This window comes from Macrobrachium rosenbergii, chromosome 6 (assembly GCF_040412425.1).
Source record: "Macrobrachium rosenbergii isolate ZJJX-2024 chromosome 6, ASM4041242v1, whole genome shotgun sequence".
Classification (NCBI taxonomy): Eukaryota; Metazoa; Arthropoda; class Malacostraca; order Decapoda; family Palaemonidae; genus Macrobrachium; species Macrobrachium rosenbergii.
Window position 1 is genome coordinate 8,722,195 of NC_089746.1, and position 17,500 is coordinate 8,739,694.

Sequence of the window (17,500 nt, forward strand, 5' to 3'; positions counted from 1 at the left end):
GAGTGTGTGTGTGTGTGTATGGAAGCATGTAACTGTTAGGAGGTAAAGTATGTGAAATCGCTTTGCATAAATTGATGAAAATGCACGAACACTTGCATCCTAAAATGCCAAGCAAGAAATGCCGCTGGCTTGAATTTTCTGTGACGTAACAAAGAGGATGACCTCCCCCGACCTCATTTCAGACTCCACAACAAAAATACGCGATTATCAAAAATGAGTAAAAATTAAAAACTCAGAACAGGAGAACTTTTAACCGGCTTTTACAGTTAATTACCTTTGATAATTAGCTTCTAATTATGTCGCTATGGGATTTAGGGATTGATTGGAAGGCCTGATGACATTTTTTTTTTAATGTTCTGTGACTGACATTTCTATCTGACGTAAATATCAAATGAAGCAAGTATGTAGCAGATCATCTGGTGAGTTGCAATGGAATTGCAAATTGAAAGTCTCTCTCTCTCTCTCTCTCTCTCTCTCTCTCTCTCTCTCTCTCTCTCTCTCTACTCGATGTCTTTCTTTTTATATTACTATTTCCTACATTTCATAACGAACTTTGTGACGATACTGCATGTGACAAACTTGATATGATAGTATATGGGCAGGAAAAGTGACGAGACTTAACTTTTAAAAAAAGTAAGAACTTTACATGAAAGTGGCAAAATGTTGTACGAGGTAGAAATAAGCCGGGCATTTTTGTCTCGAAGGTATCACGAAATGTCAAGCTTCGTCTCTGTTGGTTGGGTAAGGTCCTGAGGTCTACACCAAACCTCATAGCCCCTTCCACGCATTGTGATCTTCATTCGCTCACAGCAAGGGAGCGTGCGGCCCTAAACCAGATTGATCTAAACCAGCCGACAAACGCAATGCTTCCAGGTAAAACGTTTTGCTCGACGAGCGATATACATCAATCTGGGCTTCATCTTTGATCCGCCTTTGCATCAACGGGAAATAATCAATGTGGGGATTAAATAGAACGCAAGTAGCTTTGAAGGGCAAAGCCTATAATGAAAAATCAACGAAGTTACCGTCGAAATTTAGCGCATTTTTTTTTTCCTTTCAATCAGTTCGTTTTATCTCTTTAGTACCGCGAGCTTTGATGTAGACAAAACAGAATCGGAACTCGATTTACATCCAATTTTCTTTGTTGTTCGAAAGAAATCTCAGAGGAAAACACACACACACACACAAAATGACATTGCTCGAATTACCATATGAAAAGAACGACCTCGTTGTCACCCAAAGCATACACCTGTTCATTTTGGATTCAATTACTCATCACATCAGTAATGTTGTTTTGCGTAAGGAGGCTATCGGTGACGTCATTTCCGAGGTAAACATCTAAATTGAATTCAGCCTTGGAGCAAGTAATTGCGTTTTGGTTCATTACAAATAAAGACTCTTAACAATGCAAACATTGCAACGAAGACCAATTACCCCTGATTAATATCAGATCTGAACACCGATCATCTGACCAAGGGAGAGAGGGAAAGAGAGAGAGAGAGAGAATTGAAGATATATAAGAGATCAACAATTTTAACTCTAGGCACTCATTTGTTGTTGGTGTCTGATCTAGACCGATGGTAATATTCTCATCTCAGATAATATACATTCTGGGATTTTTCTCCCCAAAATGTAATTTCGTAAAAAAAATGACCGTACTGACTTATTATGAAAATTTATTACTCTCCCTATGAAAGGAAGTGTGAAGCAGCCCAGAACAGAAAAGGGTATATGTAATCAAAATATGGGGTAGCTACCAGAAGTTATTTAATCGGGGTTGCAGTGGACGTCAAATGCATTGCATTAATTTCATCTGTATGCTTTGCTCCCGCCAACACACCCCCCCCAAGACTTTATGTTATCCTTACAGTTCCCAATAGGTCTTTTGGAATGAAGTTTCTATCCCCATGTCTCTCTACACCCTGGTTATAGTTCCTCGTTGGGCGGGTGGGTTCCGTTCTCAGCTAGCACTCTGCTGGCCGAGAGTTCGAATCCCCGACCGGCCATTGAAGAATAAGAGGAATTTATTTCTCGCTATAATGTGGTTCGGATTCCACAATAAGCTGTAGGTCCCGTTGCTAGGTAACCAATTGGTTCTTAGCCACGTAAAATAAATCTAATCCTTCGGGCCAGCCCTCTCTAAGAGAGCTGTTAATCAGCTCAGTGGTCTGGTTAAACTAAGATATACTTAACTTTTCTACACCCTGGTTACCATCCTCCGTAATCGACTAACAACAAGGTACAGAACTCACTACTTTGGTCAATAAACTAAAGCGCTTCTCACTACCTCGTTCTCCCGCCTGGGATCCATCTTGAGCTATGGCTGGTGAAGCAAGGCTAGAAACCACTGGACCATAAGATATTTGTTCCACCCGTTGAATTATGTTGGCCTTGTGCCAGCACAACCTCTTACTCTCATGAACAGCTCGTAAAAATATTAAGTAGAATCATCTTTAATACTTAAAAGTATGACCTAGTCCTAGAATGCCATTGGTGCGAAGACCACAAAGACTTGAAAATTACCAAAAACCTTTTATCAAAAATAGCTCAGGGACCAGGTTTCAGCGCCGCCAGAAAGAATACTCAAAACCGTAAGAAAATGAGACGATCTTTCTCTATAACACTGGGACCAAAGCTCCTTCGCAAAGGCATCTGTTGTCAGAACCATTTAGCCTATAAGTAGTCGGTCAATCGATGGTCGAGACTACTCATCTCTTGATTTTATCGAAGGTCTATTGTCTGCCTCCGTTGACTTAGCTCGCTGGTGGCTACGGGACTTGATCTCCTCAAAATTATTGGTTGGTCATACGAGATAGAGGTTCTTCTGGCACAAGGCCAGTTTAATCCAGCCCAACAGTTTTCTTAAATCTCGCCGTTTCTACAAATCTCATCTGTTCCCTGTGGATGTATCACATAAAATCTAACTTGACGCTTTAGAGCTTAGCAGATAAAAAAAAATCCTAAAATTGATGCTAATTATGAATGGCTTGCAACTTTTTTAAACTGGTGAGCTGATTATACACTTGCAGTGACTGGTACTGAAAGTTATACAATTCTTTATTTCACCAGAACCTTAAGACACATCAAATGAAGTGTCTTGAGATATGATATGATTATTAATAGACTTCATGGGTCTAGTGTGAATTGAAATGGACCACAAATGGGCTCGAGAAACAGATTAACTGTGAACACTTGCGCACGTAGTGCTGCTCATATATCAGATATCCATATCCCAAGGCTAAATGACAAAAGGTAATAAAAGCTTCTCGGGCCAAATTGCCACCATTTTAGTAAATCCAGACGGCAAAAAACCGTCATAAATTCTTGTTGACGACGTAAAATGCACGAGACTTGAAGGTTAATAAACACAGCGGCGCTGAATAATTTAATGTTGCAAAATTTTAACGACCAGAGAGAGAGAGAGAGAGAGAGAGAGAGAGAGAGATAGAGAGATGGAAATAGAGATTTTATTGTCTTTCTGAGCCTCCGAACCTTATTAAGGGGGAAGGGAGGGGAGGGGGAATCTTTCGCTTCCAAGAGCCAACCGGCGTCTCGTTTTCCCTTGCAAAGACTCCCACATTATATAAACTCTAATGAAAATATATTTCCCTTTTCCTGAATCAAAATTGTGGGTTAGTATATATTGCTTTTCGGAAGGAGAGAGAGAGACCTTTATTGGAATTCTGATAAGACGCATTTCGTGATCCTTCTTAAAGTGAAGAAGGTTATATTGTGTTTCATAAGTTACTGAAGTTTTGTTATGGAGCGGGGATCTTTTTAAAGAGAGAGAGAGAGAGAGAGAGAGAGAGAGAGAGAAAGAGAGAGAGAAATGAAGCTATACAGTATATCTACATTTTAAGTCTAAGATTATTAGTTTCTTCATATGTATTTACACACATATGTATGAATATGTATATATATATATATATATATATATATATATATATATATATATATATATATATATATATATATATATATATATGTATGTATGTAGGCTATATATATGTGTGTGTGGAGAGAGAGAGAGAGAGAGAGAGAGAGAGAGAGAGAGAGAAGGGCAGGGACAAGGACGAGTCAAAATTCCCTCCAAATAAAACTTTATTGCGCTCCAGTCATTATCTTAAAAACCAGTAAAATGATAAAATATACTAAGAAGTACATATAGAATATTTACAACCCAAGAAAAAAAAAAATATATATATATATATATGTTTACACTTCAAAAGAAACTGGACGAGATTTCAACCAGGCTATTTCCATTATATATATGGATTCTGTTCATCTTATCTCATCGACAAAGTTGCCTTTAATTAGAACTTTAGTCTCCAGAATCCACATTAGTGTAACGGACGTGGGTCAGGTGTCAAAGAGGTATTGAATAGGACATAGAAGTAATTTTTTATGCAATGCTTTAAATTTCGTTCTCTTTAGCTCTTCTTCTGTCTTTGATGGTTTCGAAAGTCACATTACCAACTAGAGGTAAGTACTGACAATTATGAAGAAAAATTAGAAGACCCAAAACCGACAATATGAAAAAAGCGCAGGGTGTTTATAATGGTAAAACGGGACAACAGAACAGAACCGTGAAGCACACAAAGGTGAAACCAAAAGAGGAACAAATTTATTTTGAACAATACAATAAAAACTTTAGGAACCATTCAGCTAGAGGAATGCAGCCCTTACTCTGGGAGTTCGGTGGCAGAGGCCTATACCTAAGTGTCAAAACAACTTTTGGAATGTTTTGAAGGCTGACGAACGATTCTCCACGTCTCTGAGAAAGTACAAAAAGTACAACGTGGAGAGGTTACCAGCATGTCAAAACGAACGAAGTTTATTTTCTTAATCGTTACGGAAAATGTCTGTGTTTCGAGATTTCTGTTTTTTTTTTTTTTTTTTCACTAACTGGACATTCAAGTTTGGTCTCAAAAATGGAGAAAACTGACGTGAAATTGTGGAAAGAAGTTCATTTCGTCGTTGATGTGTTGCAGAATTCTGGCAGCGTCCCAAGAACTCTCCCAACAATAACTCTTCAGCCCAGTTGGTACTAGCAGAGGTCAGCAGGCTATAACGAACAAGAGGAGTCCTTTGAATACGAGGGAATTTTGACGACGGTCTCTTCGATCTGCGCCCCTGGTTTACTCGGTCTGTCTTCAGCCGGAGCTGTTGGTGAGGTCTGTGGAGACACTCCGGTTTTTGGGGGATCTGTCTGTGCTGGAGACAGGCAACTGTATAACCAACTGTATATCCGGAAGCATGTTTTGCTCACCAGTTGCTGGTCGACTTCAGACGGCTTCGTCACCCCTGAAGGACGTCAAAAGACGCATTAATAATAATAATAATAATAATAATAATAATAATAATAATAATAATAATAATAATAATAATAATAATAATAAGTGCTATTTCAACGGCATTTAGTTTGTAGAGTCTTCTCTGTTCTTCTTACCTGGAGACGAGAGGAATATAATAAGAACAGAGAAGACTCTACAAGTCAAATGCCGTTGAAACAGAAATTGTTTTTAATTGCACTGCCCTAAACGAGGGACTCCTACCATAATAATAATAATAATAATAATAATAATAATAATAATGATGATAATAATAATAATAATAATAATAATAATAATAATAGTATTTTATACATCAGTGTAAGAATGGCACTATATAAATGGCAATAACTAGCGAAAATGATAAAAGAATTTTACGTAAAAAAAGATAATAATGAAAAAAGCCAAAGAGGCAAATGCATAAGTAAATATAGACTTTCTGGCAAATGATGTTATGCAGTGTTTACAATGAAAGATTAAGGGAGATGCAATTTTGGTAACTGTGCTTATATTATCCACGGACTCATCTTTATTGTCCATTGCCAGTTTGTTCTTGATTGTTTACTAACAAGAAGAAGCCTTGTTCCGTGAGCTTATTTTTTTTTAGTTTTTAGTTGACTTTATTTTTTTAAAAGTACCCTCGCCAATGTACAGCAATATCTTAATTCTTATATAGGCAAACATTCATACATATACACTCACACACACACACAAACACACACATATATACATGCATATATATGTGTGTGTGTGTTATGCTTGACCTCATATTTATGTAAATAAATGGACGCATAATTGCATAACACCTCCATTTATTTTCTGTCCTTAGGGCATTTACTCAAAAGTTTTTTTATTACCAAAAGATTACTTCCACGTTACATCATTAATTGAATATCGAATTTCTTCGTGTACCTGTTGGTTTATTTGTTTAAACTATATATATTTCAATATTCCTTAGCTAGGTGTTTACCATTACAATCTCGAGTCCTATGAGAAATACTGAGCGTTACGGTAACTCACCTGTAATCAGTGACACTATAGTCGACACAACATAGACTATAATGACACCTATTAATCCGATGTAACAATACGACACATCAAGTATGGCTGGGTAAGATTGCCTGGAAGAAGGAAGCAATAGGTTTTTTAAAGAGTGAAATAAAATTCACATTCAAAATGTGGTTATGATAATGAGCGTCAGTTTGCACCTTTGGACAGAAATTACGATTCGTTGAAAACGAGACCTTCGTTTTGACATTGGTAATTGCAGACGGACGCCGTTGCATTTGTTGGGCAAGTTATGAAGGAACGTCATTATTGGTGTTCATGTTGTCATTGTTGTCGCTGTCCGTATTTTTTGGTTACTGGATTTCCTTTTAGGACAGCAGTAAGAAATTATGGCCTTGAAAAGAAACTACCACATAAAGGCAGCAATAAAGTGCGGTGCTATAAAAACTTTTTTTTTTTGCATATATGGAAATGAAAGTGCATTCTAAAAGTGGAAGGCCTTTTATCAAAACTTTAAAAACAAATTTTGGGGGGGATAATGAGAGTTCTCTTAGAGTCGTGTATTCTAAAAGACAAAAGGTTTTTATCAGGGATTTAAATATACATTGTTTGAATAATGAGAATCCTCTTTGAGTCGTATAAGACAGTCAAAACGAACGTATCTAAACCAAGATGTCATAAATGTTAAGAGGAGTTAGAGAAACAGCTGAGGTCTGGAATAGTTTAAAGTGTACGTTGTATTCAACTATTCTTCGTCATGCTTCAGAGGGTGTGCCCTCTTTTGTTTCTCCAGATTGACATTTTATGATATTAAGCAATTTTCAGTTAAGAAGGAAAACAGGGTAACAAGTCTCACCCGTCGTGTGGTGAACGAAGCGAAGTCTCAATCGTAGCGTTAGAGGCCGACGTCAAGAGGAATGGATCGGAATGGGAACCATTTATTGAGTTGATCTCGTGGAAGGATCCGGATTCCGGGTAACAGCCGTCTGTTGCCAATGGCAGCGGCTCAGTGCTCCCTGCTCCGTTGGCCATCCTGCTCATACTTAACCAAATGTTGAAGGACATGGCTGCCAGGAACCCGCTTATGATTCCCTGGGAAGATGGAAGGTCAGTGGAAGACCAGAGAGAGAGAGAGAGAGAGAGAGAGAGAGAGAGAGAGAGAGAGAGTTTTGCAGAACAAAATAACCAAACTGAGATAATTTGTAGAAACAGAGCAAAATGGAGTAAAACCTAATAATAACGATATCAACTAAAACTCAGGTTAAATTTAATTTGAGGCTAACATATATGGGGCATAAAGAAACATTATTATGATTGAAATAAATTTGACAACTGTAATTTCCTTAAGATTAGTTGGTTTGTAGGGTTCTATAACTTGAGATGTCATCATCAATCTTCAGTCAACTTGCTAATTAAGCGTGAATCAAAACCTTATTATAAATGAACTTTTATCAATTGCAATAAAGTACGAACCCGTTTATATTTCATTTTCTATGATTGTTTCATTTCACTCTTTGTAATCTTTCAAGTGCGAATTATTATTATCATTGTTACAAAACTTCTTCAAAGTACCGCAAATATTCAAAAGAGAAATCAATTCCACAATTATTTACTTGCAACAATACAAATGCCTGAATTGAAAATTACAGCGTACACGAAAGAGCTTTTAGATGTTATTGTACACAGGAAATATTAATTCCACAGCCTCTTCTTTTCCTCACCTTGACATTGACCCAGGGCGCTGCGATGGACGTGACGAAGAGACCGTCAAAAGGACTCAGTAGGGACCCTGAGATGGTGTAGGCAGCTTGAAACAGAGTCCCGAATTTCTCAACGATCATGGCTGATCCCACAGCTATGACTACGATGATGCAGCCTGCAGGAGACGCGCATGCGTAGATAGATAGCTATTTAGAGCCTGTTTTGATTTCGATTCTTACTCTACACTTATCAGCATTTATGATGTAAATCTTCTGATTCATTGTGATTTTATTCTTCTACATAGGTCTAGATAACCATGTATTGCTCATTTAGATTTCGATTCTTACTCTACACTTATTAGCAAATGTGGTGTAATCTGATTTATTGTGATTTTATTCTATACAGGTCTAGATTTTCGTAAGAGATTCCAACATTAATCATAGACGTATTTAACCGTGTTATTCGTGAGGCAATTCTGAAAATTCACATCGATATTCCTCTAAATCTCATTCAAGACATGACTCTTGATTTCCTCATCAATTCGAAACAGCAGTAATTACTTTCTTTTTCTCACTAGACAGTTGATAATAAGTTAACAGTTAAAGTCCTCCTGGGCCCCTGTAGGCTCATAGGGCTGGCGCTGATCTCCTGTTTCTTAGGCCGACAGCCAGTGGGGGACAGGTCCCAATGCCTATGACGTGTCCAGTGTGTCGCTAGGCCCACTGTTTAACTCCCCAGCCTGAGGGCTGTATCCGTAACTCTAAATATGAAGGAACTCTAGAGTCTATTTTAAGGTATCACATAGCGAGAAAGGTGGAGAAGAATGATTATCATTCGGTTATTCAAGGCAGCCTCTTAGAGAGTTACATTGGTGTTGTTTTCTACGAATTTTAGAACGCAGTTGTTATTGTTAGTACGGCAAGAGTCGTGGCTGGAATTACTTGCTAGTGAGCGAACAGATGTTAGGGTAAAAAATAAGAAATTAATGTTTTGCATCATGAGTAGGAATCAGAATAGTCTAAGGACGCCAACTAACTTCCCTCGACACACGTACACACACACATGCACACACACGCACACACATACACACATATATATATACATATATCTATATATAATATACACAAACATTAAAAATATTTATATTTATATATATATATATATATATGAGTCTATATGTATACACACACATACACACATATATATATATGTATATATATATATATATATATATATATAAATATATAAATATATATAATATATATAAACTTTAAAAATATCTACATTTATATATATAAGTCTACAGTATACACACACACACACACACACACACACACACACATATATATATATATATATATATATATATATATATATATATATATATATATGTATATACTGTATATACATATATTCCCCGTCAAACTGGAAAACGGGAAAATGTTAAAGAAAAATACATATATACACGTTTAAGCGCATAATGTGTATGTGCTTGTCAAACATGTAGGCAGAAAGACAGCACTGCAAAAGAGAGAGAGAGAAAAAAAAAGCAAAATTCAAAAGCAATTACAGAGTGTGCGTGTGAGGAACATGGTCGTTTTGTGAGACATTCTGCTGAAGAATTCCCAGCCACTGAAGATGTCTTCCCAGAGTAAGACAACTGTCGAGTTCACAAAGGACGAAAGGGAACTGCAAGAAACAAGACAGGGGTAGCTGTCAGTGACGGAGGGTAGACAAGGTTGTTAGGGAGTATGTTCAACCAACATCGATTCAGAGCAGCTCTCAAGTCAAATCCGCTTCCTTGACAACATATACTGCAGAGGTAAAGAGGTGGCCACCTTTGATCTAAGGCTTTTGGTCTTATTTCGAAAATATATCCAGATAAAAGGTATAAAAAATATAGGTTTTCAACTGAACATTTCCGACAGCCCTTGACTGACGTGTTTACCAGACTCCTGGGCTGTAGTAAGCAATTGAAATATAGCGTTTATCCGCTAAGATAGTTTTATGATTTATCTGACTTCCTTAATTTACTAATGGGTACCCAAATAAAACTGATAAAAAAATAGATTTTCATTTGAACATTTCTAACAGTCCTTGACTCTGGCGTATTTACCAGACTCCAGGGCCGCAGTAAGCAATCGAAATATAGGGTTTATCGGGTAAGCTAGTTTTAAGAGTCATCTGACAGCGTTTATTTCACTCATGGGTCACCAAGGAAATGCTGTTTAGATTTCACAACTGTCATCTGAGAGCACCTTCTCAAGCTTATCTCAGGAGATGTCATCCTCATTAAGTCTTAGTTTGAAAAGTTTATATCTGAAGTATTCCCTCAGCCTCCGGCGTTAAGAATTTCGCGTCTTTTTCTCCAAACTATATTCCTAGACTAGTGTTTTTTTTTTTTTTTCAAATATCATTCCCTTAAAACTAGCTAGCTCAGGCACTTATAAAATGTGAGTTGTTATTCTTACAACTGGCTGTCTACACAAAATTCCCCTTTAATAACTTTTTAAAATGTTATGGTCAATTTCTTTTAATCATAGCATTTTTTGTCAATAATAATAGATATTATTTTTCAAAACATTGTATCTAATTTTCACTTTCAGATTTTTGTCACAGGTCTTAGTATTATTTTTCTATTCATGAATCCATTCTTATATCAAACTATAAAGATATAATATTCACTTTAAGTTTCGGCATATTTTAATTCTATGTTTTAGATGGACTCCAGATTCTACCATTTTTCAAACGATAAAAATTAAATTTGCCAAAAGAATACTTTTCTCCCAACTCCCACTGACGTGTCTATAGACAGGGGGTAGACGGTTTCCCTTCTTACAGGTCCTGAATTATAAAATAAGAAACGTCAAGGAAATGGATTATTTTTGGCACTGCAAATAAAAACAAAAAATAGACAGAACAATACAATGGGATGAAAACAGTTCCCCTCTCAAATACGGTACAATGGCTACAATATTACCCAGCAAAAAAATTTCAGTTTTCTGTAACAAATAAGGGATTTCAACTTGACATTTCAATGCCAGATGAAAATCAGTCCTCACCTCAACAGGGCTCCAGCCACAGCGGACACGAAGAGCCCAACCATGCCAGGGATGTGAGTGAGTTTATCTCCTACCATGTACGCCAGGATCTGGTCAGGCTTCTCCACCTGCCTGCTCGTCACGGGGTCACAGTCTACGTAAGCTGCGTACGCCACTAGGCCGGAAAAGTAAAACAGAGACCAAAGGATGCTCACACCAACGAGGAAAGCAACGCACAGCCTGAGAGAAGGGAAGACCAACATGATAACCTTAAGTCTAGGGTCTAGTATTACCAGTCTAAGGCGACAACAGGTAGGAATTCAGACAAAAAATTTGCCCTTTAAACCTACGAGATTCTTCTCTTCATTAATGACATCTTTATCTTCTTTTTATCTGTAAAAGCATCAGCCAGCAGAGGCTAATCTGACATACCATTGTGACGTCGGCAACGTGCTGACAGATGTCAGTCTCTGATACTGCGTCTGGGAGATGCCTATGGTGCTGACAACGAAATAGAACCCAAGGCACTGCACTGACCAAAAAGTGTGGCGCTCCAGCGGACTGAAGTCAAAACTGCAAGAGGAAAGTTGTTTATCATGAGACTTTGGTATATTTTTGGGTTCTCATCGGATAATATACGTCAGGTACGCTTTCCTTTATTTCAGGGAGAATTTAAATAAATGTTATAATTTGCATGTGGTTATTGAAAAGATATTCTTGGAAATCTTGTTTAGTGCCTGTTACGTTGTCCGTCTTATGAAATCGCATCTAGGAGGGAAAGAGTCCCATTAATGACAAAAAAAGAAGAAAAGAGTAATGATTTCTGTATATAAAAGAATTATGGTTTTTTTTCGGTGAGAAAGATGTTACTCATCAAGAAGAAGATTCGAAACTGAAGTTCGAAGATGAAGAAATCAAAGAATGTTTTCTATACGCAATGGGTCGCTATCAGGAAAGAGAAGACTCGAGAGGAGACAAGACTCATCATTCATCTCACTTGAAGAACTCGATCCTTCCTCCCTTCTCGGCGATGCCCCACACTTCGGGGATGCCCCCCAGATCGGAGACCACTTGCACTATGACGACAAACACGCCGACGAACATCATGAGAGTCTGGATGATGTCTGTGTAGATGACGCCTCGTATGCCGCCCTGCAGTCGAGTAGATAAGGCGGGGAAACTTATAAATATAACAATAAATGATATGCAAAAGACATAAAAGACTAGTTCGCCATCACAGTATAAATGGTGCTGTGCCAACTCAGGCTAATAACAAATTATATTTTGTGAAAACAGACAGATGTCTTGAAAATCTTATTCTTAACAGGAAAATAGCGTAGGTTAAATTGAACTGAACTGAATATAGAATTTAGGCCAAACGCCAAGTACTTGGACCTTTGAGGTCATTCAGCGCTGAAATGGATATTGACAGTAAAAGGTTTGAAAGGTGTAACAGGAGGAAAACCTCGCAGTTGCACTATGAATCAATTGTTAGGAGAGGGTTGAGGAAAGTAAGGTGGAAGAAAGAGAATACGAAAGGGGTTGCAGCTAAGGGCCGAAGGCACGCGGCAAATAACCTTAAGTAATCCCTGCAATGCACCACATGAGGTGAACTGGCGGCACTATCTCCCTACGGGGAAGAGCATAGGTTAAAAATCACATTTTATTAGCAACTCGTTTCGTTGTTTCTTCATACTAACATTCTCAAACCTAAAAGAGACATGACAGTTTTTTTTTTTATAGTTAAAAGAATCTAAATCAAACAACGAAGGGTGTTGCTGATAAAATGTGGTGGTTCTTAACTTTCGGTCTTCTTTTTCTGCTAAGAATGAAATTACTCTTGATTTTATAAAAAAAAAAAAAAAGCCTCCACGCTTATTTTAGCCTCTTGCTACTAATAAAGATAAAAGACGACCAAACGAAAGAACATGTCTTCCGAAAACAACACCTCAAAACCTTAACTGACGCTAAACCGTCCAGGAAATCACCCATCTATTGTTTCCTTACCAGAGTGACGTATATGGCGCAAGCAATGCCGAACACCACCACAGCCACGTAAGTCGGGACCCCGAGGGCCGAGCTCAGAGTCAGCGAGGGGGCGTAAAGGCAGACTCCCAGGTACATGATGTTGTTCAGGATTTGGGTGAGGGAAGCCAGTTTCTTCAGGGGGCGGGAGTTGAAGCGCACCTCCAGGTACTGAGGAAAAGGACGAAAATTTAAATTTCACCTTGATTATGATATACCAACGACCGAAATGAAACATTATAGATTACCTTAATTGCTGGATTACTGCGGGTTCAGTACTTTTATAGCAGACAAGCAACGGAGGATAGACATGTAGACAGATGCATAATGTGTCGTTTATCAAGCTAGTGCTATTCTTTCTAAGGGTGAGGCCACACCTGACGCGGCAAGCGTGGAGGTTGCAGGGAAGAGGTTCCCGCGGCCATTTGAAATGTAACGTATCTTAAGTGAGTGGCCACACCGGGCCAGCGGGAAGACTCGACCCTCTGCAGTTACCTCCAAGCGATGTAACATGTTTTAAAATACCGCGGCGGTTCCCGGCGTCTTCGCCCAAGACCACACCATTTTCCATCAGTTGCCGAAGTGTCACGTATTCAGTCGGTCGTGATTGGACATAATGGCGACAGAAGAATTATTTGGGGATGGGTTTCGGAGGAAAGCTTTGTGGAATCCCCGTGATCCACTCCACAAAAATAACATTGTGTTAAAAAAGCATTCGGAAGATATAAGCAATCGACTGCTTACTGATGGTAAGTTAATGGTGTGTGGGCCTTTTTCGTGTGTGTGTGTGTGTGTGTATATAATATATATATATATATATATATATATATATATATATATATATATATATATATATATATATATATATATATATATATATATATATATATATATATAAAGACAGAGGGGATTTTTTTCCATGCATGAAGCTGGAAAGATAACCAGACAAAATCTAAAAGATGAAGTAGGGATATTTCAAATGAAAAACTTTCATATTTTTTAACAATATGTCATGCAAATACTAGTTAATTCTGAAAGTATAAGGGACAATGAATTTTTATGAACTTTAGGTCATATTTGCCGCAATTATATTGCCTGGTAAGGCTAAATCGTTTTGCCATGGAACTCTTCCAACTGCAGTGAAATAATTCGAGAAGGCTTCCCTCCCTCATGTTGAAAACACTCTTTAGTAGCCGGCCTTCGGGAGAGATGGGTTGCCTATAGTTCGTCGTTTGTTTTGTGAGCCTGACTTCTACAGTAGTATTGCAAGCAAAGAATCAAAAGATCGTTGGGTCATACGTAAATATTCATAAAATTTGTCTTCGTATAAACGAGACGGGCAATATAAATTGTCAAATTCATTTCTTTCCCTTCTCTGTTTATTGAAATCGCGAATCCACACTCTTCTTTATAGTCTATCGTCAAGTTTAGCACTTAGGTTTCCGATTAAAAGCAGTTTCCTACCCAAACGCGATAATGACATGCTTGCACAGAGGGATAGCTTCGACTGACTGCTGAGAGTGATGCGTGGGAGGGTGGCGTTCCTGGTGTGGCCATGTGTCGCTTTGACGCTGCTCTCCCGCCCAAGTCGTGCCTCTACCTCAACGCTTGCCGCGTCCGGTGTGGCCTTACCCTAATGCGGTCCTCTAAGTCGTCATCGCTCCAGAGAATTTTTATGCCCAAGGAGTCTCATGGAGTCGTTACTAGGTATGGTCCTCAGTTTCCTGCTACCCCTCTATAAGGCAGAGGGCACGAAGATTCTTGCGGTACTTAGAAAAAAGATCTATTAGGCCTAACCGTCCTTTGACAATAAGAAACTACAGGATATGGCAAATAACACTGCAAGGCATGGTGAACTGGTGTGTTGCAATGATTTCAATGCCACTGCACAGCAGGTAGCAGTGGCATTGAAATCATTCCAACACACCAGTTCATCATGTCTTGCAGTGTTATTTACCATATCCAGTTACTGAAGACTTTAGCAAAATATTTATTGATGCAAGTTTTCGTACGTTAAATATAATTGCACCGCTAAAAAAAACCCTAACAAACGGACCCAACAGATCGACAATTTCAAGTAATGTTGTATTTTACTATTATCCCGCAAGTTGTCTCTGTAAATAAGAGATTTGTTTCTTAAACAAGTGATCATTCTAATCTTTCTCTCTCTCTCTCTTCTCTCTCTCTCTCTCTTTCTCTCTCTCTCTCTCTCTCTCTCTCTCTCTCTCTCTCTCATGGATAAGATTTTGTCCTTGTGTTCATAAAGTTAATGAAGCCCATTAATTAAAATTGCTGATATAAATCTGATGCGCAATAATAAATGCCAATTGTCAGTTACACTTTCATTAGCGTTGCAGTTCAAATAAATCTGATTAAAAATTTGTTACAGTCATTCACAAAAGAAGGAACCTTAGAGAAAGTTGAAAACACTTCGAGGTTAAGTTCTAAATGTGCATAAATTTATGACGGTACACACCACACACTACAAACACACGCGCACACACACACACACACACACAAACACACACACACATATATATATATATATATATATATATATATATATATATATATATATATATATATGTATATATATATACTGTATATATATAAAATGTTTGCAAACAAGTATGATAATGATAATTTATACAACGACAAATTATAAACTTGATCTGGAAATCAAGTAAATAACTAAGACCAAAAACCGTGTCTCACCTGACACAGCGACCCCAAATTCAGAGGGTAAATGACGGGCAAAATGACGAACGTGACGATGATTATCCCCCAGACGCAGCCCAGAAGGTTGAGCCAGATTTGCGTCCCGTGAAGGTACACCTCCGTGGAGTTGCCTGTTCGAACGAAAAGGTAGAGTGTGAGATGGTGTAAAGATTTTTGGAGAATGTGACGAGTATTATGTGAGTTTTCAGCTATAGTTGCTCTGTTAGGCCTATGACTGGGTCAAGGAAAGAGGATTCCAGAAGGGGAGTGCCCTTATGATTGTAGAGATTTGCTTAAAATTTTTACCACTTATTCTGCAACTAATAATGAAATTCTCTCTCTGGGAAATTTAGAAATTCGACCTCTAGGTTCATTTGTTTTGCAGTTTAAAAAAAATCATGACATCACTTCAAAAATAATATGCAAAAAAAAAAATTGCAAAGAAAAGTGATTTTCCCGATGTCAAAATAAAGTTTAATTGAATTTGGTTCAGTATTCTTGGAGAAATAAGCATTCAATTTCGAAAAAAGTAAGGGTAATTCTAAGCTGGCTGTCCGCGGTGAGCTAGACTATGGCAATTGACGTTTTCCTATGTTATTTTACTTGCTTTACAAGAATTTAAAGTAATATTTTGTCGGCCGGCTGTAACTAAGCTGTCATTGACCTTTGAAGACTACGCAGCTTGAATTGCCTAAGGCAGGTAGGTCTAAGACAGCATTCCGCGGCAATCCCTCCACCCCTCCATAGCTAATACGGCAAAATTGTAACCAGGAAACACCCCTAAAAATACCAACATAACGTACCCTAGAGGTGTTTACTGGTTACAATTTTGCCGTATTAGCTATGGAGGTGGCAGGGGGCGGGCTTGGCGCGGAATGCCGGCTTAGACCTACCCTGCGTTAGGCAATTCAAGTCGTGTAGTCTTCAAAGGTCAATTACAGTTTAGTTACAACCGGCCGACAAAATATTACTTTAAATTCTTGTAAAGCGAATAAAATAATATAGAAAAACGCCATTGCCACAGTCTAGCTCACCGCGGACAGCCGGCTTAGAATTACCCCAATCTAAACAGGCGATGAACAAAATTGTCAATAAAAATTCTAAAAAAAATTGTTTAGCATTATCGGATATGTTTAATGATACACAAAAAACCTGAAAACTGCTAATAAGTAAAATTCGATAATTCCTCGAAATTCCTTTTACCTTCTCCTACTTCCTAATGAGCACATTCTTCGGAAGCTTGAATTTTAAGTCAATGGCCCCTGTAGGCTTATTCCATATGAATACGGTTCATCTTCTGAATAATAATAATTATAAAAATAATATCCCCATTCAACAACCAAGGGAAACAAAGTCAACGGAAATATTTATCAGAATAAAAAAAATAGCTTACGTCGTATAATGATACAGGCAATGGCAACATATGCAAGCAGATCATTAATGGGGAGATTCATATAAATATGTAGATATATGTGTATATTTGCATATATATAATATATATATTATATATATGTATATGTACATATATCTATCTATCTATATATATATATATATATATATATATATATATATATATATATATATATATATATATAGTAAAATACCTATTCCTTTCCCTAGCCATCCGAAAGCTAAAAACTATAATACCAAAAATTAATTGAAGCTATTCATTATCAG

The 17,500-nt window shown here is 37.7% G+C and overlaps 1 protein-coding gene across 1 annotated transcript in view; it reads right to left on the bottom strand.

Annotated features, from left to right (window-relative positions):
• Nucleotides 1-4,086: 4,086 nt before the first annotated feature.
• LOC136839161 (sodium-coupled monocarboxylate transporter 1-like) overlaps nt 4,087-17,500 on the bottom strand; it is a 15,420-nt gene continuing 2,006 nt past the window's right edge. Inside the window, exons 2-11 of the mRNA XM_067104839.1 lie at nt 15,821-15,954; nt 13,088-13,276; nt 12,078-12,232; nt 11,513-11,653; nt 11,102-11,320; nt 9,610-9,728; nt 8,060-8,214; nt 7,195-7,430; nt 6,351-6,451; nt 4,087-5,304 (exon numbers count right to left, since the gene is read on the bottom strand). Coding sequence (XP_066960940.1) covers nt 5,066-5,304; nt 6,351-6,451; nt 7,195-7,430; nt 8,060-8,214; nt 9,610-9,728; nt 11,102-11,320; nt 11,513-11,653; nt 12,078-12,232; nt 13,088-13,276; nt 15,821-15,954 — 1,688 coding nt within the window. The 3' untranslated portion in view covers nt 4,087-5,065. The remainder of the gene's footprint in view (nt 5,305-6,350; nt 6,452-7,194; nt 7,431-8,059; nt 8,215-9,609; nt 9,729-11,101; nt 11,321-11,512; nt 11,654-12,077; nt 12,233-13,087; nt 13,277-15,820; nt 15,955-17,500) is intronic.